This window comes from Melozone crissalis, unplaced genomic scaffold, assembly GCF_028551555.1.
Source record: "Melozone crissalis strain CALT ecotype California unplaced genomic scaffold, PUWL_Pcris_2 ptg000018l_1, whole genome shotgun sequence".
NCBI classification, from domain to species: domain Eukaryota; kingdom Metazoa; phylum Chordata; class Aves; order Passeriformes; family Passerellidae; genus Melozone; species Melozone crissalis.
Genome location: NW_026535796.1, coordinates 500,303 through 527,743, shown reverse-complemented (window position 1 = coordinate 527,743; position 27,441 = coordinate 500,303). Strand labels below are relative to the sequence as shown.

Genomic DNA, 27,441 nt, shown 5'->3' with positions numbered 1-27,441 from the left:
ATTTGTAACAACTTCAGATTAAGTCAAAACTAGCTGACTTCTGGAAAGCTCACAAGAGTTATATACACTTTTAATTAGACAAAAAACCTAGTGGAAGAAAAAAAATCATTAACACCTACATGGACAATATAGGCAAACTGCTATTTTTATTTTGTTTTCCATAAAAACTCCAAGACAGAGCACTGGAATGATTTGATCTGATGAAAGCACCATGTTAAACTACAGAAGCTGGAGTAACACCCTATATTATTCCTGTTATACAGGCAGGTGAAAAGATAAACCATCTAGCAAGATAAGAGACAGCTCTGAAATGCGAGGTAAAGGTAACTAATCTATCCCCTGCACTGCTTTCCTACAGACTCTTTTTTTTCTTTTATATGTCCATTTAAATTTTTTTTCTGCACTTTAAGAAGTGCTGGAGGGACGCAAACCAATATTCCCCAAAATGTGCCAAGTTCATAGCTGAGTGTGCCTGTGAGGTTCATCACTGTATTTCTGTATTTTTACCAAAAGAATCAAAAACACTTCAGTTGAATCCTTCCTCTCCCTCCACTCCTAAATCTTTAAGCAATAAAAATTAATGGCAAACCAGGAAGGAAAAAAAATACATGAGGAATCTCAAATTAGCCTTAATTAGGTGATTAAGGTCTTCCTTCAGAAGCTAGAAAAATCTGATCCTGATTTAATAACACAAGGTGATCTTCTCTATGCTCTGGCTTTCACACGCTCCACCTAAGCATCTACAACAACCACTGCCAGAGGCACCTGTTCCAGAACTGATTTTGTTCTACCCTTAGTAAAACCTCACCTTCTAAACCACTATATGCTACCAGAGAATACCATGGACTCTGCTAAATTATGTGTACAATCTGCCCCAGCTGAAATGCTCTGAGAATGCTTTTCCACCAGTCTCTTGAGGAAAAAAGAGATGAAGGAATACCTGGTTTGTAGCGATGGAAATGCAAATGAAAATCAACCTTCTCAATGCTCAGTTCCAATGAGGTTTCACCTTAAAACTGGGTGTGCCTGGTTTCACCTTAAAACTTGGCACAGAGGATGCTATGTGCCTCCAGAATTGGAAAATAACAAAGCAGTGATCTTTAGCTCTGCATTTTGAAACCAAGCACTTATATCTCACTTGCATGCAACCTCCTCCATGGGCCCAGCCTTTAACTGGCAAAAACAATGGGAACAGAAATGCCTGGCACTGCAGAAATCAGTAACAAGGGAAAGGCAAAAACAAACCACAGGAATCATTTCAACACCCCAATTATTTTCATGGTTCAAGAAGAAAAATTTTTTTTTAATAATTCAAACCTCAAATTTTACCTAATGACGTACATTCATTTCCATGATTTATACAATTATTGCATAAGATTTGTGGTCATTTACATCTTCCAGTTCAAGTGACATTAGGTAGCACAATTTTGTATTAAATTATAGTTACACTTTCAGTTGATTACACAAGTGTGAAACAAGAACAAGACAGACTATTCCCTTTAGAACACCTCCACATTTACCCAGATGTAAAGATGGCATAATGGAAACAGTTGTGATGTTTATGGTAATCCCACAGCAATTTGTGTTGCTTTGGTAGATTGTAGTGTAATGTTGTAAAGTAATGGCAAAAAAGAAAAAAAAAAAAATCAGCCACAAAACCCCAAAGAACCTTAAGAGGCCAGAAAAAATAATCAAACTGGTAAGCTGATAAGAACTGGACACTTCATTTTGGCAAGGCAAAGCTATTTCAAGTATTCAGAAAAGGAGAAAACAAAACTTTTTTTTTTTCAGTAGAAAAGTAAAATATGTGTGTTTAACCACGGTGTAATAAGTCCCAGTACATTGGTGGCAGTGATCATATATCCCACTAGAAGGAACAGAAACCATCCTGACATGAAGCCATACTGAACAGAACAAACTCAAAACTCAGAAAACTGTGTGCTGATGCCTTGATCAGCTTGCCATGATGAGGGCTTTAAGTGCAGGACTGAAAGTAAGCATGATGATGCCACTAAAACCAGTGCAAGTGAGTTACTGGGCAGCTTAGTCTGGAACAGAGACAAGAAACTGCATGCACACAAGGGCATGGCTTAAGAGGCAGGATTACAGAAGCAAGAAAAACTGCAGGAGTAGCTCACAACTCAGCTCACATTTGTCCCACACATATGAAATATACAACATATTTTGCTCTGCAGCACAAAGAAAATACAAGCAGAAAGGTAAAGAAACAGAAAAGGATCATTAAGTAATTTCCGAGCAGTAAGACAACAAGGCAAAATTATGGTTTTGACCTCAAAAAAAAACATCGGCACCATCACCCTGGATATTTTGCTCTCTTTCATGCAGAGAGAAATGGCAAATGACGAAAAAAAGATGAGGAAAGGTACAGAGGATGACTGCTTGGTACTTCTGAAAAAACCTTTTTTAACTAGAAAAAGAATCGAGGGACTTATATATAGAAGCCAATTACCTACCCCCAAGTCAATACAGAGATGACCACAATAATGTCTATTTTGGTGACAAGTGTCTCAAGGAGAAGGCAGCGCCCCAAAGGGCAATTTCATTTTTACATATAAAACCAGTATTTGTGTTTGATTCTATTCTTCATAGCAGTTTACTAGTTATGTGGCAAGAGATTCAAGCAAAAATCCCTTTACAGAGGAACACTAGGGGATAACAAAAAGCATGTGGACACAGCTTACGGCGAATCTTCCACTTTGGATTTGTTGAGAAACTTAGTGGTGCACAGCATGTGGTTATTAAGCCATAAAGGAATGTGATCCTGAAATACTGGTTGAGCGCCTTCAATTCCCACAGGCTCAAATTAAAATTTCAACAGTTAAGCACTTTGATTATCCCATTCAACCTTTTTTTTTTTCCTCTTCCCCCTCTGAGTGGGCAACTCCAGTGATCATGGTACAACATTCCAGCCAAAGCTGATTCCCCTTAGCTTATTCATGAAATACAACACAGTGTGGAACAGGACTTGGAAGAAAGTGAAAGGAAGAGGTTCAGTAAAGAGTAACATGAGAATACTGACTCTGAAAGAGAGCTTAGTTTTACCACACTGAAAACCATGAATGCAACTGCTCCAGTCCAGGTTCTAACAGCTCTCAGTGACCTAAATGGCACAACCAGCATGAACCCCCCATGGAAAGCAAAGAAAAACAGAGGATGTGCAAAGCAGGTAGTCCCTGTTACCAAGCTGGAATTGATTGTGCTCTGATGTGATTAACTCCCAAAAATTTGGTAAGATATGCTGGTGTCACATTACAATAAAAACAGTGTCTCAGCTCTCACTAGAAGAAGATTAAGGATTTTGTTCTGGTCCTGCCTAATCTGTTCATGAATTGCAGGGTGGAGCCCTTGCCACACTCGGCAGCAAAAAAAGGCAGTCCATTTTCCATTTTCTTGTGCTAAAAAAAGTAGCAGGCTCAGTGGTTATAAAGTTCACGTTTTAAAGTGCACTGTCATTTTAAAGAGACTTTCCCTATTAAAAAAGTAAATAAAACCTTCTGATATCAACACCCTATAAAAATAACAGCTGCAATACTCCTTCTGAAATTGCAACTCAAAATCAAGTTAGCAGGATTCAAATCTTTCAAAAAAAGATATGAACCCAAAATAAAAAACCTTTCTGCAGAGAATTCCCAAGCAAAAACTCACATAGTGTCCTACAAGCCCCTCTCCTAACAGCATCTCACAGAAAATCCATTCAGTTTCTTCCAGCTGACAACCTCAAGAAAACAGAGGTCTAAATAAATCAGTCCTTCCCACCAGTCACCTACATAAGTGCAGGTGTGGGTGCTGGTGCAGCTTTTCCATCAACTCCTCCTCTGTAGGTTCTTCCAAAACATCTCTACAAAGAAAAAGCATGAGTTGTTAGGGGCAGCAAAGGGAGCTTCCCAGCAATTGTTTTTGCAATGCTTATACTGAGATGTAACATGTACTTGTTTCAGGAATGAAACAAGGAATTAAAATTACAATAAGATGATTCTCCCTAAAGATGCATCTAGTTGCAAGTGATCCATCCTCTACAGATGTGTCATGGAAACCAGCAGCTGTTTTCCCACAAGAAGCAGGGAAGCAATTTCCTGCACACAGTACAATACAACTGAAGGTCAGTAGATTTGTTTTCCTGAAAAAAACTCCCAAATGAGAACATGCTCCCAACGCTACTATTGAGTATCCAACATGCACCACAAGTTCCACTAATGCACGATCATCAAGTATTAACTCACCACCCACAATTTCATAATAAGCCAAGAACATGCATCACTTGTTTTTTCCTCCCTCTGCAGTTGCTCCCCTCACCCCCAGCACCTCTTCTCCCATCCTACAATGAGCACAAAGCATATAAAGGTTAGGCTACCAAGTCAGTTTAAAGCAGGCCTAACTACAGCACTTGCTGGATTTCTCCAAACAAACAGGTTAAACAGTTTGCTTCAGAGGGAGGAAACAGAAGACATCTTGCAGCCAGCACACATTTCTTAAAACAGACAAAGAAAAAAAAAGTGACATTGATTATCAAATCCAGCCCAACTCACCTGAACATGAGTTCAACTGTCCTCTGGTATTCAATATCTGAAAGAGACTCTCGCTGGCAGCGACGGTCCCACTTGTGAATAAAGTTCTGAAATGTAAAACAGCAAAAGATAGAAAAGCTTCTTCTGATGGCACCAGAAAAGAGGTTAAATCTGGTCACTATGTTTGCAGATAAGATTTGGGAGGCAGGTGAGGTTTGATTTTACATGGTGAACACTGATTTATTTAGGCATCAGCTTATTTACTTGGTGCAGGTCATTACTGTGACCTACTCAGGCCTTTGTTCAGCAATGAAATAACTTTCTCATCACAAACTGAAAGAAGAGCAGAGCACAAGACAGCCCTGCTGCCTTCAGCTCCTAGCAAGGACTGCCTCCCCCAAGACAACTGTGTGAACTACCCTGACATGAATTCACCTGATATGAATTTCTTCCTCTTTAAAAGCCCAACAACATATAAATATACTGCTAGTCCAGGTTTTGCCATGTTCCCTTACCGATTTTGAATAACTCTGACAGATGAATACCTAGGGAGTATACACACAGCTCAGGCAAAAAAAAACCCAACAAAAACAAAAAACCAAACAAACAAAAAACAAAACACCCTGACAAACAACAATCAAAAAACCAAACAAACAAAACCAACCAAAAAAAAACCACCAACAACACAAAAATAGCAACATCCTGCTCTCCTGCAATGGAATGCCGCATCTTGGCTCTGACAACAACACTGGGCCACAGCCCTGCAAAAACAAGTAGGCAGAAGATGTCCTAGACTGAAAGTTTGCCCTTCTTCCTATTGTAGTAAATTTTTATCCTCAGTACACTCAGCAATTTCAAGAACATCTCCAACAAACTTTCATAGGGTTTGAGATAGGGTGAAGTGCCCTCTACAGGCTCTCATTTCCTTCCACTACCTATAAGAGAAGTCTACAATGGCGAACTTGGAGGAGACTGTTATGATTAGCATTCCCTTCTCCATCAGAAATTTGGATTTGCAGGAAAGTATGCCATGAGGAACTAGAAGAACCACACATTCTTCATGGCATTGCTCAGGCAACTGCACTCCCACAGTTTCTCTGAAAAACTCCAGAATATGATCTCTTGAAAATAACTGATCAGTTCCACTTTTCTAGAGTAGCACTGAGCAATGGTGGTAATTCAAACTGGGGTGGGAAGAAACACAGGAGAACCAAATAAAATAAAAATTTTAAATTTAAATTGCTCACTTCATTTGCTGATAAATTAAAATGCAAAAAAGCCATCAGCTTGAATAATTAATGCTGAATTTAAATGGCAACATAAAAGAGATGAGTAACTTTATAATACTTTAAATACTTCTCATTTTTCTAATAAGGAGAGTGTTACAATGAAATTGTACATACCCAATAAGACAACCAGTTTTGTGACAAAATTGCAAATAAAACATACAATTCTCCAGGGAAAAGAAAACAATTCCTCAGCTCCTTGGGCACAGGGCAGCAAGAAAAGTAAAGTAAGCACACACATAAACCCAACACAAAGTTGTCTGGCTTCTTTTCATTTCCTGCACAAATTAGAAGCCATTTTCAGGATCTCCCACCAAATAAACACACTTCCTTACCTCCAGAAGTAAAGCCACAAAGAGATTAACCCAGATGACAGAAGAGATCAACCACCAGGCCACAAAATAGATCTTTGCCCACCTGCAGATCAGATGAACAGACAATATATAAAGGAGGCAGTAAATAAGCTCAGCCTGAGCAGAGCACCATGAAATCATATTTTTTTCCTTGAACTATAATACTACTACTTTCTTAATGGAAAAGGGGGTCTGAATCAAAAAATTAAAAATAAAAAATGTTTGCTTTTCATTAAGTTAGCTAAACAGACTCACTCTCCTAAGTTAACCAGCCAAGGGTCACTGGAACAGCTCAACCCAGACACTATCCAGTTCATTCAAATATTCCCCATGAAGTCAGTAAATACAAATGAAAGGTATGTCCAAGGTTTCAAGTCTAGAAAAAATTGTTCACCCACATAGATAACACAGGAGCATTAGACTTATTTCCTATATATCAGAACTGGTTCAAAAAAAAGGTAAGCAGCACCCCTCTGAGCAGATGGTAGGAGCTGTGCTATGTGTACACTTCTTGTACAGGCACATTATAAGCTGGATTTATATGGGACTTCAGTATTACTACAGCTACTTACGGACTTGAATATCTTGAAAATGCATCCAAAAAGACTTGCCAGTTGTTCACCACCATCACATCCCAGAGGGTCACCACTGCTGCCTAAAGAACAGGAGCAGAACAGTGTTTAAGGGGCTGTATCACAGATCTAAGCCTCAGAAAATGAGGAGGAACGACAAGCAGAGAGTAGAAGAACAAGGGATTTCATCCATGATTACACTCACAGCAAAGTCATCAAAGTTGTTGGGCCAATATTCCAGCTGTTCATAGGTCCCACACTGCAGAGTGCCATTATCATGTGTGGTGTTGGCAGCACTGCAAGAGATTACAGGCTGATGTGAACACAGCTCCCTGTGAACTCTGCTTTAGAATTCTTCTGTGCCCCTTGGAGAAAGTTAGATTATCTCATACAGGCAGAAAACAATGGAAACAGTTCAAAAAATGTATTTCAGATAAAGCAGGGTTTAACTACAGATAAGCATTTCAATGCAGCAAAAAGAAACAGAAGGAGTAACAGATAATGAAGCTGCGTGATTTAACATTAAAAGTAGGGTGGCTGCGAGAATGAGAGCAAAAAAACCTGAACAATACCAACCACAAACAGCTCAGAGGTTAAAAGATGCAGATGCTTTGGAAAAACAGATTCATTCTGAGCAGTGATGTTTAGAATCTTACCTGGTATTTCCCAAGGGAACAACAGCACCTTTAAACAGCATTATTCCAGTTATAGCAAATGCATAGAAAACCACCTGGAAGGAACACAACCAACTATTAGCTTTGAATATTTCTGTCACAAAGTAAGAAAGCAAAATGCAATTAACACAGAATTTATATTAGTACCACAGTTGAGGTAACTGCATCAAGAACAGTGCCTGTAGCTTTTGAACTGAAAATACTTCGCAACTACTTGCTCTTAGTTTTTAATATTCTACCTTATTTTCAGTTATTAAAATGCATAGAATAATTTTATCATCTATTTTACTTCTCTGTGTCTCAGAATGCTGATATTTAACTACAAACATTGCAGAATAGCAACTTAAAAATCAAAGCTCAGTACCAGTATTTACAAAGAACAACCTAAATATCTGAGTTTTCTGCTAGAGTCAATGAAAATAAACTTTTAGTGAGTTTACCTGAAAGACAAAATGATGTCATTATTTTATATTCCATCAGCACTTCCCTAAAAATGCTAATTAGTCTAAAAATAAGGTTTTGAATAAGACAAAGGATTTGGGAACTCGTGTCTTCTAATTGTTAGAAATGCAAGCTTCTTTTTAAAGAGACACCTTTCAGTCTATAGCAGTTGCCTAGGTGATATTGCAATTTTTATCCTAAAAAGATTGTTCTAGAAATAACCTACAGTTTTGCTTTGCTTCTCTGAGAAGGAACCATTTATTCCAGGAAAGCTTGAAGCAAGCTGAGTCTTCAAACAAAAAGTCTGGTGTGGGGCTTTTTTGTTTGGTTGGTTTTGTTTTTTTTGGTATTTTGCTACAAAACAAACCCAAGAATGGGAAGTCTGGAGGGAACAGAAGAGAGATGACCTGGCCTACAAATTTTGAATGCCACTGGAATAAGCTGAAGCTGACATTTCATAGCCTGCCATTAGATGGGGTAACAGGCCTGGCACTAAAATTAATTTTATTCGTTGAAAAAATAAGTATTTAAATCACTTACTGCCTGAGAAATTAGCTAATCAGTTACATTATTTTATCTGCATGTGTGTTCCATGCTAACATTAGGAAAGATATTTTGCATCAGCTGGCAATGGAGTCAGATTTGACTACAACAGAAGCTCAGTGAGAACTTCCATGTAGCCTCAAGTAAAAGCAAATTAATTGATGGAAGAGGCAAACACTATGGCAGACTTGTCTCAGAAGTGTGAGTTGTGAGTGTGAGCACAACAAGGTTTTTACCACCTTAAATTTGCCCCAACCAATATCTTTAATTCAATGTGCAACATAAACCAATTTAAGGTCTATCCTCTACATATAAAAGGAGAAATTATTAGTGACAAAAATAGATATTCTAGTATTGTCATCTTATTGCAGGGGTTCCATAGTGTTGTCTCCTTAGCACAGAAGTTTCATACCTTCCTGGTGTTTCTTGTGGGCATCTCCTCAGAGCACTGACTCTTCCTTCTTCACAAAGCAGCCAACTGACTCCAGTGCCCCTCTCACCCAGCCACCCCACTCAAATCATCTTCTTCTCATTGGTTACAGCCGTGGCCTGGTAAAGTCAGGCCTGTTCCTGATCTTTGATAATTGGCCCCAGCTGCAACTCCTTAGGGGTAAGATTACTTTCTACACTATCTTTATTTTCTTATATTCTATCCCCCTACATTCTGGTTAAATTGCATGCTAGGTATATAGACTAGAACAACAAATCATTATCTTTAACCATTCAAATTAAGGTACCCTACAAAAACCCAAGAACAATAGCAGAACCAAACCTAGCCAGGCACTTCTTTGCCCTACCAGGAAGACACGGTTGCAAAACCAGAAACTCAAGAGTTGGGAGAATTTATGTAATGGACATCACACATTGTGATCCACCCTTTAATCATATTTGTTGAGTCTTTGTTCTACACAGACACACCTAAAACAGGATGGCAGAGGCTCTTAAAAAATCATGTCCAAACATGCCATCTCAAGACCCTCTCAGCCAAAAACAATTTTAAAGTTGTTTTGCTATTTAATTTAACATATGCAAACCATGTAAGGAAAACTGATCTACTTTTAGCATGCATTAATTTTTACTTTGAATCCACACTACCCAAGCTAAGGCAAACACTCAAAGGAAGCTTTAATTAATCTTTTAAAGATACTCCTCCTAAAGGAGGCACTGCCACTGTGTGCTGGCTATCACAAACCATTTTATTGTGGCTTTCCAAGACATGCCCTGGAGAAGAACTGGCTGGTTAAGGTGAAATGTTACTGCTCATGGTGATTGTACAAGAACCTTGTTAACTATGTTGGTGGCATATCCTTATTAAACTATAACAAAGGAAATTACAATCTTGCATCATGACTTACCACAAGGATTCCTGCAAAGGCTCTTAAGTTTTTCACCAGATCCAGCAGTGTAGTAACAACCAAAGCCATGAACTAAAACAGAGCAGAATTTTGAACCTATGACATTCATCACACTTCCAATCCATATAAAATTTTTACTACAAGGACAAAAAATCATGTCAAGAGAACTTGAGCTGGTTTTCTTTGGTGAGGAAACAGGCAAGAGTCAGTGATTTTGTGAGGGACTGTGCAAAAATCAGGACAGCTAGAGCTGAGCTATTCCACTCATGTGTTAGAACCTGAAAGACTCTAACAAAATTTATAGCTTGACCACCAAGGAAACCCAGGTTGTAGAGGGAAGAGCAATCACCTTCATGTTGGGGATAATCCGCAGGAACCTGAAGACAATTAACATGTTCACCAGACGCACCATATCCCACAGGGACAACAAGCCCATGAACTCAGGCCTCCTAGGAAGGGCAGAAAAAGGAACAAATCAGAGGAACAGCCCATGACAGAACAACACAGTTACATCTACTGGGTTACAGGTAAATACATTGATTTACTTAGCAGGAATCTCAGCTACACTAAACTAATAACTGATGAAGGAAGGTATCCCCTTTAGCCTGGGCTCTTAAATATGTACAGAGAGCTCTCTGAAGAGCATGTTTGTGCCTTGTGCTGGGGAGGAGGCACCAAAGAGGGTCCTTTCAGAAAACAAAGTGTATCAAAAAGACTGCTAGAGTGAGATACTTCAGGAACTTGCAAAAAGATGGGCATTAATCCTTCAGGGCATGCCTGGCTGAAGAAGGGCTTTGAAAGCAGCACTAGGTCAAAGGACTGTCTTGTCAACCTTCTTCCTTATGTGTTAACATTCCATAGGAGATGGGCATACACTTTAAAACCCAGCCCTGAATTTTGGCTTTTACATGAGCATGCTGAATGCTTCTTGGCTGGAAAGGAGGGCAGGTGGTGGGGATCTAAAGCTGCCAATGGCTTGGTAACACATACTAAGTCATGATTTGTACCTCCAATATATTCAACCCCAATAATGAATGAAATAATTTAAGATAACACTGCATAGAAGGCCTAGTCTAGATAGCAGCAATATCACTGTCCTGCCCTGAAGGTGGCAGTGGCTTGGTCTGTGGATGTGACAGCAGCACACATCAGGACTCAGAGGGAATCATCTGGATTGTAACCTGCTTGCAGTGACTGACACAAAGACGTAACAAGAATTACTGGTGCTCCAAGACAACAGAGCAAGCAATTGCTTACATTTAAGAATCAAAGGGCAGAATCAAACACAAATATAATGATAACATCAATAATTAACATATTTAGTTAATAGTCTGTAGCAATTACTCTTCTGGCAACTATCACTTCTAGGTGATAGGAACACAAGTAGTATTCAAATATAAACCCTTCTAAAACCATAAGGTCTGACTTGTCTAACCCTGTTCAGAGATTCTAGTGAAATTAAGAGAACTTCTTGATTATTGGAATGTTGGGGGACACAAGACAGATGATGGGCTTTGTACCTGGTTAATATAAGAGATTTGATAACAGGATGCCTTGGCAAAAGCAAATGGAACTTTGAAAATTAGACCTGGATTGCAAGAAGATTAAATCAAAGTGGTTTACCAGAAAAAGAAAATCCCATTAAACTCTGCAAACAAGAGATGCTGTTATATGCAGAAGTTTGTGTATGTGATTTTAACCTAATCATTGCAGTACACATTACTAGTCTCCCTGAAATAGTATATAAGTGTTTGTATCCCAGAATAAAATCAGATTCTGATCACCAAATCAGTCTCTCTGTCTCTCTCCATCCCTGACACCTGATGGCAACACAACAAATATACTGAAAAATCAGGGATACAACAAAAATCCTGAAAAATCAGGGAGTGTCAGTGTCTTAAGTGTGAGCTTGTGTGAAGACACAAAGTAACAGAATGTGTTATGAATCACTTGTGAAAATTCAGGAAACCTTCCAGAATTCCTTTGCCTTCCTCTCTTCTTGTGGAGACAGTTTTCAAATGTTAAGATGAAGCAATGATATTTATGTTTTTTACAACAAAAAAGAAATAAGGATAGTTATCCAAAAGCTGTTTGAACTTAAGAAAATCAAAAAACAACTGTTTGCTATTATAATATCAACAAATAGTGTTTAGTCCATGGGATTTTCTTACTACACTTTCTTACTGCATTTTACAGCCTTCAATCTACACACAAGGTTGAAGAGCTCTCATCAGCTGTTTGGGAGTTCATCTAACTGGATTTATGGACAAGCTGATACTGAAACATATTTGGTACCACATACACAACCTTATTCCCACTCCTGCACCCCTGGTAAGCACAGACCTGCCAAGATATTATTTTAAATCACATTACAATTAAAACAAATGCATCCTTCTCAGAAAAGTGATACACAACTCTAAAGCACTAGGAAAAAAGAAAGATTTTTTCACTTATCCATATTGCATGGCATCTAGTGACTACAAAGGCGCAAAATTCTACCAAATTTGGTAAATTGAAGACTGGGCTGATGATCACAGCATCATGACATGTATATATGACATGTGTGTGCTTCCCTGACCCACCACAGCCACTGAGAAAAGGGCAGCAGGTCACAGATGTTACTCACCAGCCAGGGTGAGGAAATCCATACACAGCAAAAGTTGCAATCTCCAAAATCTTCAGTTAGGAAAGAAAAACCAAAACAAAACAAAAGTCAAAACTTTACTTTATAAATCTGAGTTGCAGAAATTATGTAAGCTTCTTGACAAGAAACATTTTCAAGACCTTTAAGCAACTAATTGGACTCACTTTAAAGCTCTGAATTGTTGTATTTGCCTAGTTATTCTCCAAACAAACCAAATGTACATGGAGCATCCAACAGTGACTCACAAAAGGATATACAGTGAATACCATTAACCCTTAACTTGACCTCATCTGCCACAGGGGTGTCAGGCTTTGACCAAATAATTGTTATAATAGTCCGACAATTGTTTTTAAATTAAAAGAGAAAAGTGGTTTTAAACTATGGAACAGAATGCCTCATGCAATTATTCCAGGAGCTGAATTTTTCCAAATAAAATTTAAAAGTCTTCTTATCAGGAAAAGCACCTTTTCCATGGATTTAAATAAGCCTATCTTCAGAACACAGACATTAAGAGAACCATGCATTACCATGCAAACTTTCCAGCCACAGAAACCCTCAACACTGGCTCATGTTGTTCAGCTCAGCAGATCAGTGCTAAAAAAAAAAAAGCAATCCCACCAACTCTTGTAGTTCCCTAAACCTCCCGAGCCAACAAATCCAAGAATGTGTAAGCAAACACAACACTTACCAGCAAAATTACAGTTAGAAGTCCATCAAATCTATTGCTTGGGTAAGACACGTATCTTTTCAAGCCCATTGCTAAGATTTTTAGCAGCATTTCCAGCAGATAGTACAGGATGAAGAAGCAGTTGATAGCCTTCACCCCCCAAAGAAAAACAACCATTACAATTCCTGACATCTCAGGGAACAGCAATAACTGCATGGAATATTGTTGCATCTTACCCCCAGGAAGAAGTCATCTCTTTCAGATGGCTGCTTATCTGCATCCATCACCAAAACCACCTTGAACAAAATATATTTTATGAATCTGCTGCTTTACTGCTACAATAAACAGATTTTTAAGCACAAGAACAGTCTTTCATGTTTTGCATAGACCTTTTCAAGCAGCTTAAATTACATTTTTAATTGTAAGTATTCTCTCTTAACACTTTGCATGACTAAAGCATGCCAAAAACCCAACTGCTAGAAAAAGCAGTTATTTAATGAAAATTAAAGAACAAAAGCAGAAATTAAATTTTTAGCAGAGAAAAACCAAAAAACAATGACAAAAAGAAAAAGAAAGAAAACCACTGCCCCACAAGAAAAAAACCCCTTTACTTACACAAATAGAAATAATGTTTGCCAGGGCTACCACATTCCCCAAGTAGCCAAAGTAGGGATGGCCAAAGGCAAACTGCACTTTCTGCATAAAATGGGATTGGTACTCTGGACTAGGAGGGTGCTGAAAAGAACATAAAGGATTTGCTGAGTCACAAAGCATAAGCATTTTAAAAATAATACAATAGTTTTAAAAACACACCCCATCTCGGATTTAAAAAACCCCAGACAGTTTCAAAGCAAATCTTCAGGGCCACAGGCTAATTTTGACATTTCATCAGGAAGATGTTTTCCAGCTGTGGCTACTAACAGCAAGAGACCATTTTGATTATGGCACAGCACAAGGTAATGGCAAGGGAAGATAATCCAGCCTCTCTCCAATGCCCCAAGGAGATAAACTAAACACCAAGCTACTATTTGTATACATCCCTTCCCCATTTCCCAACATTTTATTCAGAAGTCTTAGATGCATGCAAACATAGAAGAGAACATTTCTTAACCCTGAAATAATTTAGTGTTTTGTTTTTTTCTTTCTCTCTCTCTCTCCAAGTGGAGAAAACTGCTTTCTGCCCATCTTCATCTGAACACTGAGAGAATCCACATTTTGTTCTTCATTCAGGGACTGGGGGAAAAGACTGAACCATTTTGCCTGAATAACTCACTTTCAAATGCTGACAGAATAAACAAAGATGTATTTTGTACATTTAGCACCACCTAACAATCCCAAACTAATGCTATAAAACCCCCAGAGCAATTTTGTCTGTGGCTATAAAAGCTGCTCACAAAAAGCTTAAAAATCAAAAACCTTGTGTTCACATGTTGCAAACTTTGTTTATACACTTTATACTAGAGTACTCTCACTTATTTTTGCACAAGGTCAGACTACTTCTGATGCTTTATAAATGATGATCGCATACATACTTGCTTAATGGCATCTTTGTCTAGTTCTTCAAAGAGCTTCTGGAACTGGGCAGCTGACAGCTGGTCACAGGAGCACATTTTGAGTGACTTCACATGAAAGAGAAAGATTCAGATCAACATCTGCAATAGGAACATCTGCAAAGTTTGCCAAAACCCCTCAGACTACCTTGGAAATCTAGGAATAAAGATGTAATTCAAGCCGTTTGAGTAAGGTTCAGTATTGCTCTGCTTTAACACAACACTCCAAGTGACTGGAGGACATGTCTGGCCTTTTCTGTTTTCCCTCTCTGGGATCACACGCTCTTTTGACTCACTAAAATTTTAGTACCATGTAGTAGTGCCACTATTCTGTTATAATCCAAGGAATGCTGCAACAGAGAGGAGATCTTTGGATTTGCTAGTCAGGATTGATAGTCACCAATGTAAAGGTTACGAAAATATTTAAAAATTTATTTAAATAATATTTTAAAATATTTAAAAATAAAGTTCTTACTCTCATGATGGCTTGCTTGCAGCGAGAATCCATCTCAGCTTTCTGCAGCACCTGTAGTAAGGACCCAACACTGACACAGGACCTATTTAAAAGAAAACAGAATGGGCTCTGCTACAGATAAGTTCATAGATGGCAAAATTACCTGTTCCAAATGTATTCCTACCTCTTTGTTTTGAAAAGCAAATGAAACTAGAAGTAGTAAAAAAAGAAACAGACCCCATAGAAGTCACGAAGAGTGTGTTATGAACGTCTAGTTGCAGAAAAAATAAATAAATTAGATGAGCAACAAACTGCCATTTTCGAGACTGCACCCTCAAGTAAATATATTAAAACAAAACAAAATTACCACAAAATCTACTTTTTTTTTTTCTTTTTTTCTCTAGATAATCTACTGTTCCAAGGTCCTTCACTTACTGTTGTGCACTAGCAGGAGTCTCTTTCAGGGAAGACAGCACCTCAAATGCAGCCCTGATTCCCAGCCGCCTCCTGAAGAGCGAGGACTGAACTGATTTCTGAGCAGTAAAAACACCACAGAGGAAACAATTTACTCACACTTCAGGCACTACTGTGTCCTATGGCCAAATAATACACTGATCCGCGGGCACACATCCCAGATTTGTGATTAGAGATCAGAACAGGAGACTGCCCTAGACGGCCCTAGGCCGCACTCCTTGCAAGAACTCCGTGTACAAGGAGGAAGGAAGCAAGTAAGCAAACAAGTCCCTGGAATTCAAGTAAGCATGCAGGTTATGGTTTATTTTCTATTCTGAAGTGCATAGGCATACGCCTCTTCCAGAGGCACTGGCAACAGCAAAGCTCAAGCATTCACAGAAATTCACACTAGCATGCAAAGAGAAGAGTTAGAGAGCTTGTCCCACTCCAGCTTCTTGCCTAAAAGCACAAATCCAGAGCTATGTTTTTTCATGGGTTTTTTAATTACAGGAATCACTTTCAAACTTAGTTACTTTATTAATAGTCAGATTATGTCATGCTGTCATGTAAGAAAGAAGAAAATTGAGAAAAATGGGATGAAACAGAAGAGGAGGAAAGGATTACCAAAAATCCTTTCTGCACATATTCTGTTTACTCACTCCTCTGCCACAAGAAGGTGGGGGCCATTCATTCTGACTAATATTGCCTTGGGCTTATTATCCAACAAACTTCACCTTCTCTCTGAAACTCTACTAGAAAAGCTACTGGGCCAGTCTGGGTAAGGCCTGGTCTAGAGGGAGGTGCCCCTGCCCATGAATGATCTCTAAGGTACCTTCCAATCCCTTAATATTCTAGGAACTGCGACAGCAGTTATATAAACAGCACAGCAGATTTCCTTCACACAGTTTAAGTTACTCAGCCACTTGTCCTTGGTCAGTCATACAACAGTTCCTTCCCCCCCCCCAAACAGTCAAAATTGGAGATCCACAGCATATTTGGAAATATGCAAGCAGGTTTTGCCACCAGAGGGGATCAAGCTGTAACAGCACATAAAGGGAAAAATATCTGCATCAAAGAGCATTTAGTACCTTAAAACTGTATCTGCAACCAGAATGGGAAGGCTCCTTTAATACCTTAATTCTTCAAAGGTCCAAAGTTATGGCTGAACATAGAAATTAGGAATGTTTTACTCACCAGAAGGTACCCTCGAAACTGGTTGTATATTATTGCTGTAAGCAAGTTCATCAAAAACAAGTTGCCTGTTGGAGAAAAAGAGGCAGTAAAATTTACTGAAAAATATCTGTTTCTCAAAGAAGTTTCAGCATATGCAGTAAATCAAAAGTAAAACTTAAAGAAGGTTATTTTTCTTGCGTTTGATTTCCAAAAGGTTTTTAATGTTTGAATATACTGTAAGATATATTCATGTTACCAAGAAACTCCAAACCATAAGCACCTTCCATGAAAATGATCTCACAGACACTTTGCAATAACTGCAAGAATCACAAAAGTGAGAAATTCATGATTAAACTTTCCTAGAAAAATAAAACAGTGTAGATGGTATGCACAAGTTGAAAGTGCATTAAAGACAAGAGGTAACTTACCTAACACAGTGAAGAGGATGAAGAAGATGGAATATGCTCGATTCTTAGAATACGCAGGTATCATCACTGAATCAAATTAAACAAAAATAGGAAATAATATTTTAATGCTTGAGATGCACAACAGAGACCTCTAAGAACTTTTGGTAATTGGTAAAAGCTCTCATATGGCTGGATTTTAGAGTGGCATATATAATTGCACCACAGAAAGGCAAAAATCAAGTTACTAAAGGCATGAAAAACCTTTACACAACCTTCCTGTGGCTGTACTAAGAACCAGCAGCTGAAAGAATGGTTACAGTATTCTGAACAGAGCAATCTTACTCTGTTGTTCTTCAAAAGGAGAGACAAGTGTTATTTCTGAAAGACTGCTCACCATCAGGATTATTTGCAGTAGTCAGCAGGACCAGCAGTGACGTCAGAGAATCCGGCAAATTCCGGAAATACACCACCCACTCCTTATCCTGCTGGTTATCCTGGGCAAAGATGTGTTCATTGTTAAGAAAAATACCAAGGAACCACTGTCTTAGCAAGGAAGGGGGAAAAAAGTTTACATTTTTTTAAACAATTAATATCAGTCAACAATCAATTTCTTACACACCTGATCAAATCTACCCTGTGGAAAAAGCAAAAGCCAGAAAGTTAATAATTACACATTACCTTAATAAAAATTAAGAGAATGTGTAAGAATACAGAGCAATCACATCACTTACTAATACTAATAAAAAAGCACAAGAGAAGGAAGCCCCACATGAAATTATGTCTAGTTAGCACCTCAGACCCAGGAAGAACAATCACGCCACAAACGGACAGTGTGGGACACAGAACCTTCATCAAAAACACACTGGGAGGCTGATCTCAGATCCTTGGATCCTCCACATACATTTTTTTTCTGAAGGTCAAAAGAGACAGATAAAAAAAAAAAGCGGAGTGCGAACAACACAAACATGAGTCAGGCACCACAGGACAAACAGCTCTGAATCTGCTGCAAAGACTGGAATACGTAACTCTAAAGGACATACACAAGAAAATGCAGAGTCATGAATTTAATTAATAAACCTACTTTAAGAATTTGCCTGCAGTATTTTGCCATGTTAGATAAAATTGGTTTGTATGGATGTCAGAGCAGCACACCAAAATAGGAAAGTCCACTCTCTAATTTGTTATTTTTTACCTCAATGTATACACAAGTGATTGGTTTAGGTATAAAGTTATAAATATACATCTGCTGGGAAAGCTCATAGCTGAAATTAGATGTGACAAACAGAGGTAATACAAAGGTCCAGAAGGCAACTAACAGTGGGAAAACAGACCTCTGCTTCTAATTCCAAAGATTCTGTAACATGGGAATTCAGAGAATTTGCTGATTGTGAGAAAGACTAGAAGCTGGCTTAAGTGCAAATTACAGCAGAAATGAAGGTGGAAAATTGAGATTAAGGATGGGACAAAATTAATGGGAGAAGTAGGCAAGAAATTGTTGTGTTTACAGTAACATATTTATGGAAGGCCTTAAAAAATAAGAATGAAAAAAACCCCTATATAATCTGAGTGTGACACACTAAGATACAGGAAGTCTAGAACAGAAGGAACATATCAAGACTACTGGAACACAAAAATAATTTTAACCACAAAATTTCAATTTTGCTTTTCAGAAGCAGGAAGAGAGAAACAAGAGGAAAACCCAAACGGATCAGAAACCCAAACTAGTACAGGCAAAAACCTACCAGGGCATGGCCTGGTAGAAATACCAGTACTGAAGAGTGAGAAAACACAGAAGAAACTAAAGTTAGCAAAAAGCTAGATAGGGAAGAGAAAAAAATAAATGAGTGATAATATAAATGAAAGAGTGACAAGAGCTTTGGAGACAGAGCAGCACAGAGGGTTTCAACAAAAGCAGAGAAAGTAACTCAAGGGATCAAACTGGGTAAATTTATGAGGAAATCTCCTGCATACACAATACCATGCACATGTTAAAGTTCTCCAAGTGGACTTCAAACTCATCTCAGTACATCTGACAACGTGACCTTTCTCAGGGAAAACGAGTTTCACTTGTTTGACTATAAAACTAGACAAGAAGCAGCTGTGCAAGTACAGGAAAAAGGCACCCAGATCTACCAGAGCAGGCAGAGAATTGATTACCTTTGTTCGAGCAAAGAGCAGCATGGCAAACATGGTGAAGAGAGACAGGTGAACAGCCAGTAGTAGAAGAACACTGTTGGAAAGCAAATATATCAAAGTATTAACAGTATCTTTGTCTTATTTTTAATATCCTCTTCTACAAATGCAAAATTATGACATATAAAGAAAACCAGGCATGTTTTTAAGAAGTTATATGGAGATAACAGGAGGGGATGTAAATAAAGTCACACTTATAAATAAATCAAACTTATGTGCCTCAGTTCTTCCCTTACAAAAGGGTTTAGAAAAGCAGAATCAAAACCTCCCACTTGACTAGCATTAAAAAACCTATGTCAAACACACAGTCAGGTCAAAATCTAGAGATCCTGTAGAGACTAATGGGAATCAAAAAGTTACCACAACCTTCACCCTCTGCGACCTGATCTCACTGAGCACTTAGCTACCCAATCCAGAAGGAAGCTGCTCAGATGCCCCAAACTGGAACTCCAAGGCTAACAACCCTCTACTGCCAGCCATCCTGTGAAAGGATGTTTTCTGTGCTATAACCCACCTGGCCATTTCAGGCAATGTGCTGTTGATACTTTTTAATGTTTTCTTCATCATAGAGGAATTCTGAAGGAGAAAGAAGGGGCGAAGGATTCTCCTTATTCTCACACTCTGCAAAAAACAAAGGATCAGACACTGAGTTCCTGCAAGACTGGCAGCTCAAATATTTTGAATGCAAGTTCGTCAGTAAGCACTGGACACACACATTGACTAAGCAAACAGTAGAACAGAAAAAGAACTGAACTCTGCCCTTCTGAGCTCACAAAAGATGAAAAAAGATTCCACACCTCATTAAAGTGCAGAGAAATTGCTTTAAAAACACACATTGACATTTCAATAGTTTCATCAGGCCACTAATTGGAAACAATCTAACTTCACCGCTCAGTAGACATAACAATCTGGCAAGAGATGGCATTTTTGTATTTTTTGCCAAGGTCCATCTCAAGAAAGGGATTAATAGAGAGCTGCTTTCCATAAAAACAAATATATATTCCAAAAATAAGTGCTTAACTTCAATTTTCAGACTGTTTTATAGCTAAAGGGCCTGGTAATTACTTAGCAATTTCTGTCTCTGACAAGACTCAAGCTGTCAGGGCTTTTTTCCCCCACAACACTGCAGCAAATTATCTTTTTGATTCTTGCAGTCAAGACATTTGCAAGCCTTCAAGTTATTCCTGTCACTTATTTGCTATGTCAAGCGTTTCAGCATCTTGCACTTTATGATCAGTCTTCTGTGGGCCACACTTAGCAGCAAAAAAAACCCATAGAAATTACTTTATTTCTATTCTCTTGTTCATCCATCCCAGCAGTTCAACTGCTCCTTCTGCCACCGCTTTGTGTTGGGAGACTCCTGTTCAAACTCCCTGTCCACTACCTCACCTCAAGATTTCACATTTTAAGATCATGTCTCTCTCATTCATTTCCCAGCATTTTTACCACATTAGTGTTCTCTTAACAAGGATTGCAAGTGCACAACAACTCATTTAATGTAAATCTGTGGCAGGCAAAACCAACTGGGAGAGTGCAGTATTGCATCAAGGAGGGCACTTCTACAACCATTTCCAAACTTGATGTTGCTCTCAAAACACAACTGAACACAGCACAGCTTCAGGTTAGAAAGCTGATGTTAAACTACCTAATTACCTTTTTAATTACCTTTTTCTTACACTTCACTACAGAGGCTTTGCCATTCACTCAAGTTAATAATTCTCCAATTGCATTTCAAAACTGGTGCTAGGCAATGAGTCTTCCCTGCACCCTTCAACTGCTGATAGACTAAAGCAATGACTGCTACTTAATTTTATCAACAAACACAAAACTTACATTAAGAATAAAATAGAATTCTTTACTAAGCTAAATTACACCAAACTTCTTCTGTGCTTCAGTGAATTATCCAGCTATGAAAGATCAAAGTAAAGCTGTTCTTACCTCTTTGCAGAAAAAACTCAGTGACACAATCCAATCAGCAAGGGAAACAATTAATGTCAGTATATAAGCCATTAGCCATTTATTTTTCCAAAATTCTTTCCATCCAATTAAGTAACTCTGGACAAGGGAAATAGAAGGAACAACCATAACTTACTTTAATAATAAAATCCAACACCCTAATAAGTCAGCACCAATTTTTTTCCAAGTGTCTGCAATTTTACATTAGTGCTCTTAAAAAGCTCTCCAAGATGCAAACAAAAATACATTGTTGAGGTATTTTTCTCCTACAAGAACTAAATAAAGGTCAGCAAAAGTTGCACAAAGGTCACGAGAAAGAAATTCTCTGAATGCAAGAAAATTCTCCACTTAATAAACATAAAAAAGGGATTTTTCAGAAATAACTATCCTAAGAAAGGTGAGTTTCTGACAACTTTTATTTTGTGTAAATGAACCAACATATATTTATTATATTTCCTGATTTTGTAACCTAATACAAGCAGCTAAGCCAAAACACTTGCACTCTGAGCAAAATTTATTTCATTTTATTCAATTAGGAAAATCAGGTTAAAAAGAAAGGGAATAAATGTCTTAATTAAGTAAATATTCACTTGCTAATTTCTCCTGAAATGATGCTCTAATAAAGCAAGGCAATTTTATCCTGCAAACTCAAGATTTAAAAAACAATTCTACCACACACCTACTCCTTCATTCAGTACCAGATGAAGGAGATGCTCACCTTGACAGACACATCAACCACGAACACCAGGAAGCAGAGCAGCTCCATGCTCTCCGTGAGGCCGCAGGGAGGATTCCAGGCAGGAAGGCGGTAGCGCACATCGGACGTGATGGTGAGTGAGGAAGGCTCTTCAATGAAAGCCAAAGCCAAGATTACAGTAATGGTTAAGCTCAAAATCCTGTTTGGACAGAGATTAAATCAAAAATAAAACCAACAAAACCATAAAAAAAGTATCAAAAAACACCACCCCAAAACAAACCACATAATCCAGCCACAAAATGAGTCAAAATAATAACAAAATACTTAAGAGTAAAGCAATTTTCTCTGAAGAAAATCAAGCTTTATGATACCATATTTCTATCAAATGGGTTAGACCACAAGGCAGCACTTGACTAGCATGTCGTTGCCTGCACTGGAGATGTAACGGCTGACCACCAAATAACATGAGGTGGTGTCCTTTTGAAGCTGACAGCGGCAAAAAATCTTGCTGGTAATCCAACATGTTTAGAAACATACACTTTGAAAACTCTTAAGGCACAGTGCTTTAAATCATGCTAATTACTCCACTCATGCAACAATGCTGTGGCTGTTTCCAAAGAGCTATCTCTGTCATCAAACTTCCATAAAATTTTCTGTTTTCCACTTCTATCATGCTCACATGTGGTCATAAGAACTTACTTGCTTCCTAGAGTAAGTTCTTATAAAGATAAAAACACAATTAACTAATTATCTAACAAATTAGAAAGAGGAAGAGTAGTTTTTCAGGAAGACTAACTCCTAAACAAAAAAGCAAAGAGAATAACCAAGTTCTTACCACTGGCAAGTCCTGGAATAGTACCATCGATAAAGCCACAGGGATTTGGAGTCCACACGGTGATTTATAGATCGGTACTGAAGGCAGGAAGCAAAAAGGATCATTCAAACATTACATTCAGTCTGGCTCAAAAACAAACCTCAAGTGACCAAAGCAAACCAAATTAGTACATGTTATTAATTACTAAAGTATCAGGTCACCCATGATCACAAAGATGCTCTACATGTGCGAAAAGGGGAAGATGATAAAGAATTTCTGCTATCTAAAGACCACAGAGCTGCTCAAATAAACTGTGTGCCGGTCATCTCAAGCAAGCACTGTCATCATTCCAAATAACAGCATTTGTAATAATTCAGTGACTGTCACAGACATCTTTTGTGAAAAATCCTTTCTTGGGATTTTTCTCCCTTCTGAGAAGCTGTGGCCTCAGCAACAAGATGTAAACAATGGTTATCTGCTGCTGTAGAATGCAACAGGTGGATCTGTGATTGGTCTCCTGTGGATGTTTGGATTAACTGACCACTCACGGCAGAGCTGGGTCTTGCTCTTTGCCAGGAGACAGATCTTTGTTATTCATTCTTTTCTATTCTTAGCTTAGCTAGCCTTCTGAGAACTTTTCCTTCTATTTCTTTTTAGTATAGTCATAATGTAATATATATCATAAAATAATAAATCAAGCCTTCTGAACATGGAATCAACATTCTCGCCTCTCTCTTCACCTGCAACCCTTGTGGCCACCGTCACAACTGACTATTCTATGTACTCACCAAAATGGTCCACCCACTTAATTCCCCTCTCCAACATTCATTCCACTCATGGCTCTTCTTTTGTCTTTCTCCTCCAACAGGCCATAAAATGCAAACAAATTAATTCTGAACAGAAGAGACCTCAACCAATGTCTTTGAATAAAATATGCTTCCAGATCAGGAAGTGCCTGTGATTCTTAAGGAATCCACAAAATTCGTCCCTCCTCTGTGACAGATCCTGGGCTGTTCTTACTCTGCCCCTGTTGAGCAGATGCTTCCAGAAAGGTGGCCACACCTTAAATACATCTGACCCCCAGAAATCTCCCAACCAAGCAGCAAGAGAGCTCAAGAAATGCCCTTCAGCATTCCCACTGCCTAGGAGAAAACAGGATCTAGGAACCTGCAGTAGTGGTCAGTAAAGGAGCGACAAAGAAGGAATCAAGACTTCAAAAGGTATCAAGTTCAGCTGAGGAGTTCCAGCTTCACACTTGAAGCCAGTCTTAAACTCTTGAGCTTTTAACAGCTCTTAAGATGTGCAAGTAGTCAGATGGAGAGGCAAATTACAGGGTTTGCTCAAATAGTTTCTCTTAGCAGTAGGTTAGTCACTAGCAAAACATCCACAATCAAACCAACCCAAACAAACAAACAAACAAAATAACACCATGAAAACCACTTCACAAACCAGCATGTCTTCTGAAACCCTGAAAGAGCTTACTTCATTGTGGGGAAAAATATATTTCTCCTCGGTAGAAGTTCACTGAGACTTGCATACCACAGGAATTTGGAATTCTGATTTTGCTTTGTGAATTGAGATGGTGGTTTACAAACATTGCCTGAACACAGAAGAACTTAAAAACTGGCAGAGTGTGTGACAAACACCCAGCAAGGGAAGCATAAAAGCTAACAAAAAAATTGTTACTTACTTGTATTGCATCTTCAATAAATACTATGGCTTGGTTTATATAAAGGTCATTATCAGCTCCAGCACCTATGAAGTAAAAAAGAAATAAGAATCACTTGCTGTATTTTGGATAAAACTGCTTATCAGTTAAGAGAAGGTGCACAATCACAGTTCTCATGACCAAGGGCACTGTACACACACACAAAAAAAGAGAGTTCCAGCCACATCTGCTCTGTCAGCAGCACTGTGCATTACATTAAATATGTAATAATAATATCAAACACATCAAGCACCTTTCTGTGTTTTGTTAAAAGGTTCTCTTTTAGGTTTAAGTAGCCAGATTACACTGGTGGTTAAGTACCACAAAACTACACAGAGACAAGTCCTAACAGACAAAATAATGGAAATTCAAATTGTTCTTTGACAGAGTATACAGTCAAGCAAAGCCAGGAAAATCAGGCACTATCACTATGGCAATTTTTATTTTTGTTTAATAAAGATACTGTGGTATTTGTTCTTCCAAAACCAGCAGGAATCTCCAGTCATATGAGAACTAAATTAAGTGCTTTTTAAATTTGTTCTGAGAGTTACTATTACCATACCAAACAGATCAGAGCTCAAGACACAGCAAGGGGTGAAAGAACACAATTTGAAATAAAATACCACTAAATTAGTTACTATGACACTTTTAAAAACCCATAATTAAGAAGTCTATGTGAAAATAGACACATAAAAAATAAAGGGCAGCCACTTGTGTTTAGTTGAAGTAAGACCTTTCGGGAACTTAGCTGGCAATTAAGCAAAAAAGAGAAATAAAGGTTGTTAAGGTCAAAATAAGGAAGGGGAAAAAAAAAGAGATATATAAAAAGAGATAAGAAACTGAGGGGGATTCCAGATATGAAAAACATATGCTAGTGTAACTTTCCCACAGAGGGGAAGAGTCCCAAGGAGCACTTCGCACCATCTCCACCCAGGAGACAGCAATGACAACCCGGGATACACGAAGGAGTCGATCCCAGCAGTAACACAATGCCCTCCCACACACACCAAGCAATGCCAGAAACACCATTCATGAGAGCCACAGACAGTTTTATGTTCCACATGATTCAGCAGCATCAATTTCCTACAAAGACTGCAAACGGTTTTCAAATGTCATCCTTTATCTGAGCATCAGCAACAACAGTTTTGTATTGATCCTGATATGAACCATGGCACGAGAAAGATTTGAGCATAAACAGGAGACAAGCCAGGCTCAGGCAGTAAAGACATTATTTTTTTTTATGACATCTCACACTAGTGAGATAAAACCAAAAGTTGCTTAAAGGAACCATTAGCTAAAAGGATTGCAAGGACAGAAAAAGCTTTAGGTACTTGAAGCACACCGCAAGCCACTAGTGTTGATGCCAAGGATTTTGGAAGGGCAGAATCTAAGTGGCTGCTTACAGTATAAAAATAAAACAGGGAAATTAGCCAAAAATGTTTACTATAGCAATTTCTCCATACATTCTACCATGGATATCCAAATTATTCTGCAACTCTTAGTCACAGCAAGTGACACTTAGTCACAAGTGATGATTAAAGCGTTAGTGGCTCGCTTTGGGCACACAGAATCCATCCCAGACCCTGAACTCAGCGCTAGCGTCTCGGTTTGGGCACGCAGAATCCATCCCAGACCGCGCTGCACTTCTGGAACTGCACAAAAGAGCAATCAAGTGTGAAGGTTCCCTTAGGTGATGCAACATCCTGAAAAAAGAGAACCTGAGGTCTCCAAATGATTCCATCCTGGGAGAATTGAGATGTCACACCTAGAACAGCCACTGGGTTCGAGAAAACCTTGTCAGCAACTTAGAGGAAAACCCTAAAATCACATAAGCAACTAAAGAAGCCTGGGGCTGCAGCAGCAGCGCACGTCTCGCACCTGAACCCAGCGCTGACGGCTCCCTCAGAGCCGTCCCCGCCGGAGCTGCCGGGAGCAGCCCGGGCAGGGCGGCCGAGCCCCGCAGTACCGGGGGAGGCTTCCTGGGCTTCCTGGCGCTCCCAGGAGCGCCCCAGCTCTGCGGGAAAGACAAGAGCTCCGCCTGCTCCAGCGCCCCGGGCACTTACCGTCCTCGGCGGCCGAGCGGGCACCGCCGCGCTCCCGCCACAGCCCGCGGCCCGCCCGCCAGCGCCGCGGGGGCAGCAGCGGCTCCGCCTCAGCACCGGCCTCCATCGGCACCACCGACCGCGCCGCCGCCACCGCACCAGAGCCAGCTTGCGATGGGGCAGGACGGGGCGGGAGGGGAGGGGAGCGGGCCTCGGCCCGCCCCGGGCGGCTCCGCCCGCCGCATGTGACCGGCTGCGAGGGAGAGCGGGAGCCGCGGCCCGCAGGGCTCCTCCCGCCGGGCCCGGCGCTGCTCCGGCGTTCGCCCCCTGCGCGCCGTTTCCCGCCCGTCCCTGGGGTACTGGAGCAGGCGGGGTGTGGGGGGGAAAGTGTCGCGTTTTCACATCCCACACGTCAATTATGGGCTTAAAAAAATACATCCCCGATAAGGTGTTGCACATTTTTGCCTCAGGCTGGTTGCAGGCTCCTGGCTGGGTGCCTCAGGGCAGCTGAGGGGCCGCTTCCCGCATAAATCACAGCCCTAAAAAACCGTCCACATCCCTGGTTGCACAAAGTACTTAATTTGTATTTAATCACCTTGGCATTCCATGAGCAGCCGTGAATGTCACTCATGTTGCTTTCACTGTTAAAGATGCTTCACTTTTGCTACTCGCCCGCTTTTCTCACGCTCCCATTCACACGCTCTTCCCCTGGTCAATTTCATAAAGCTGCAATTTCAAAAGAAGCGTCAGGCCAATTTGCCAGCGCTTTTCTGCTGCATACTGGGATCTGTGCCAGCATAATGATGAACACGAGAGCGTATCAATCCCTCATTTTAGTATTCTAGCCTGGCGAGTAAAAGTAGACCCATCCTTTGCTCTTTAATTGAAAGCTACATTTAGTTTATCGAACTGAGTGCTCTTTACTTCAGTGAA

General features: G+C 39.5%; 1 protein-coding gene across 1 annotated transcript; it reads right to left on the bottom strand.

Moving 5' to 3' along the window:
- Positions 1 to 1,049: 1,049 nt before the first annotated feature.
- TPCN2 (two pore segment channel 2) lies at positions 1,050 to 26,635 on the bottom strand. Its single transcript, XM_054275508.1, has 25 exons — positions 26,530 to 26,635; positions 24,449 to 24,513; positions 22,780 to 22,856; positions 21,966 to 22,143; positions 21,230 to 21,346; positions 19,806 to 19,912; positions 19,256 to 19,328; positions 17,493 to 17,592; positions 17,120 to 17,185; positions 16,713 to 16,777; positions 15,501 to 15,598; positions 15,087 to 15,168; positions 14,594 to 14,680; positions 13,677 to 13,796; positions 13,298 to 13,357; positions 13,083 to 13,211; positions 12,377 to 12,426; positions 10,100 to 10,199; positions 9,751 to 9,822; positions 7,394 to 7,467; positions 6,943 to 7,033; positions 6,738 to 6,820; positions 6,148 to 6,229; positions 4,548 to 4,633; positions 1,050 to 3,859 (listed from the first exon to the last, which is right to left on the bottom strand). The coding sequence occupies exons 1-25, from the start codon at positions 26,633 to 26,635 to the stop codon at positions 3,781 to 3,783; spliced, it is 2,247 nt and encodes a 748-aa protein (XP_054131483.1). The 3' UTR covers positions 1,050 to 3,780.
- Between the last annotated feature and the right edge of the window lie 806 nt (positions 26,636 to 27,441).

Bases quoted from the DNA above. Each gene is read 5' to 3' on its own strand.
- TPCN2 (XM_054275508.1), bottom strand. From the start codon at position 26,635: ATGGAGGCCGGTGCTGAGGCGGAGCCGCTGCTGCCCCCGCGGCGCTGG. The intron at 16,778-17,119 runs GTAAGTTACCTC...TTTCTCCAACAG, and splicing joins CATCCTCTTCACTGTGTTAG to GCAACTTGTTTTTGATGAAC. The intron at 13,358-13,676 runs GTAAGTAAAGGG...ATTTTGTTCAAG, and splicing joins CAAACATTATTTCTATTTGT to GTGGTTTTGGTGATGGATGC.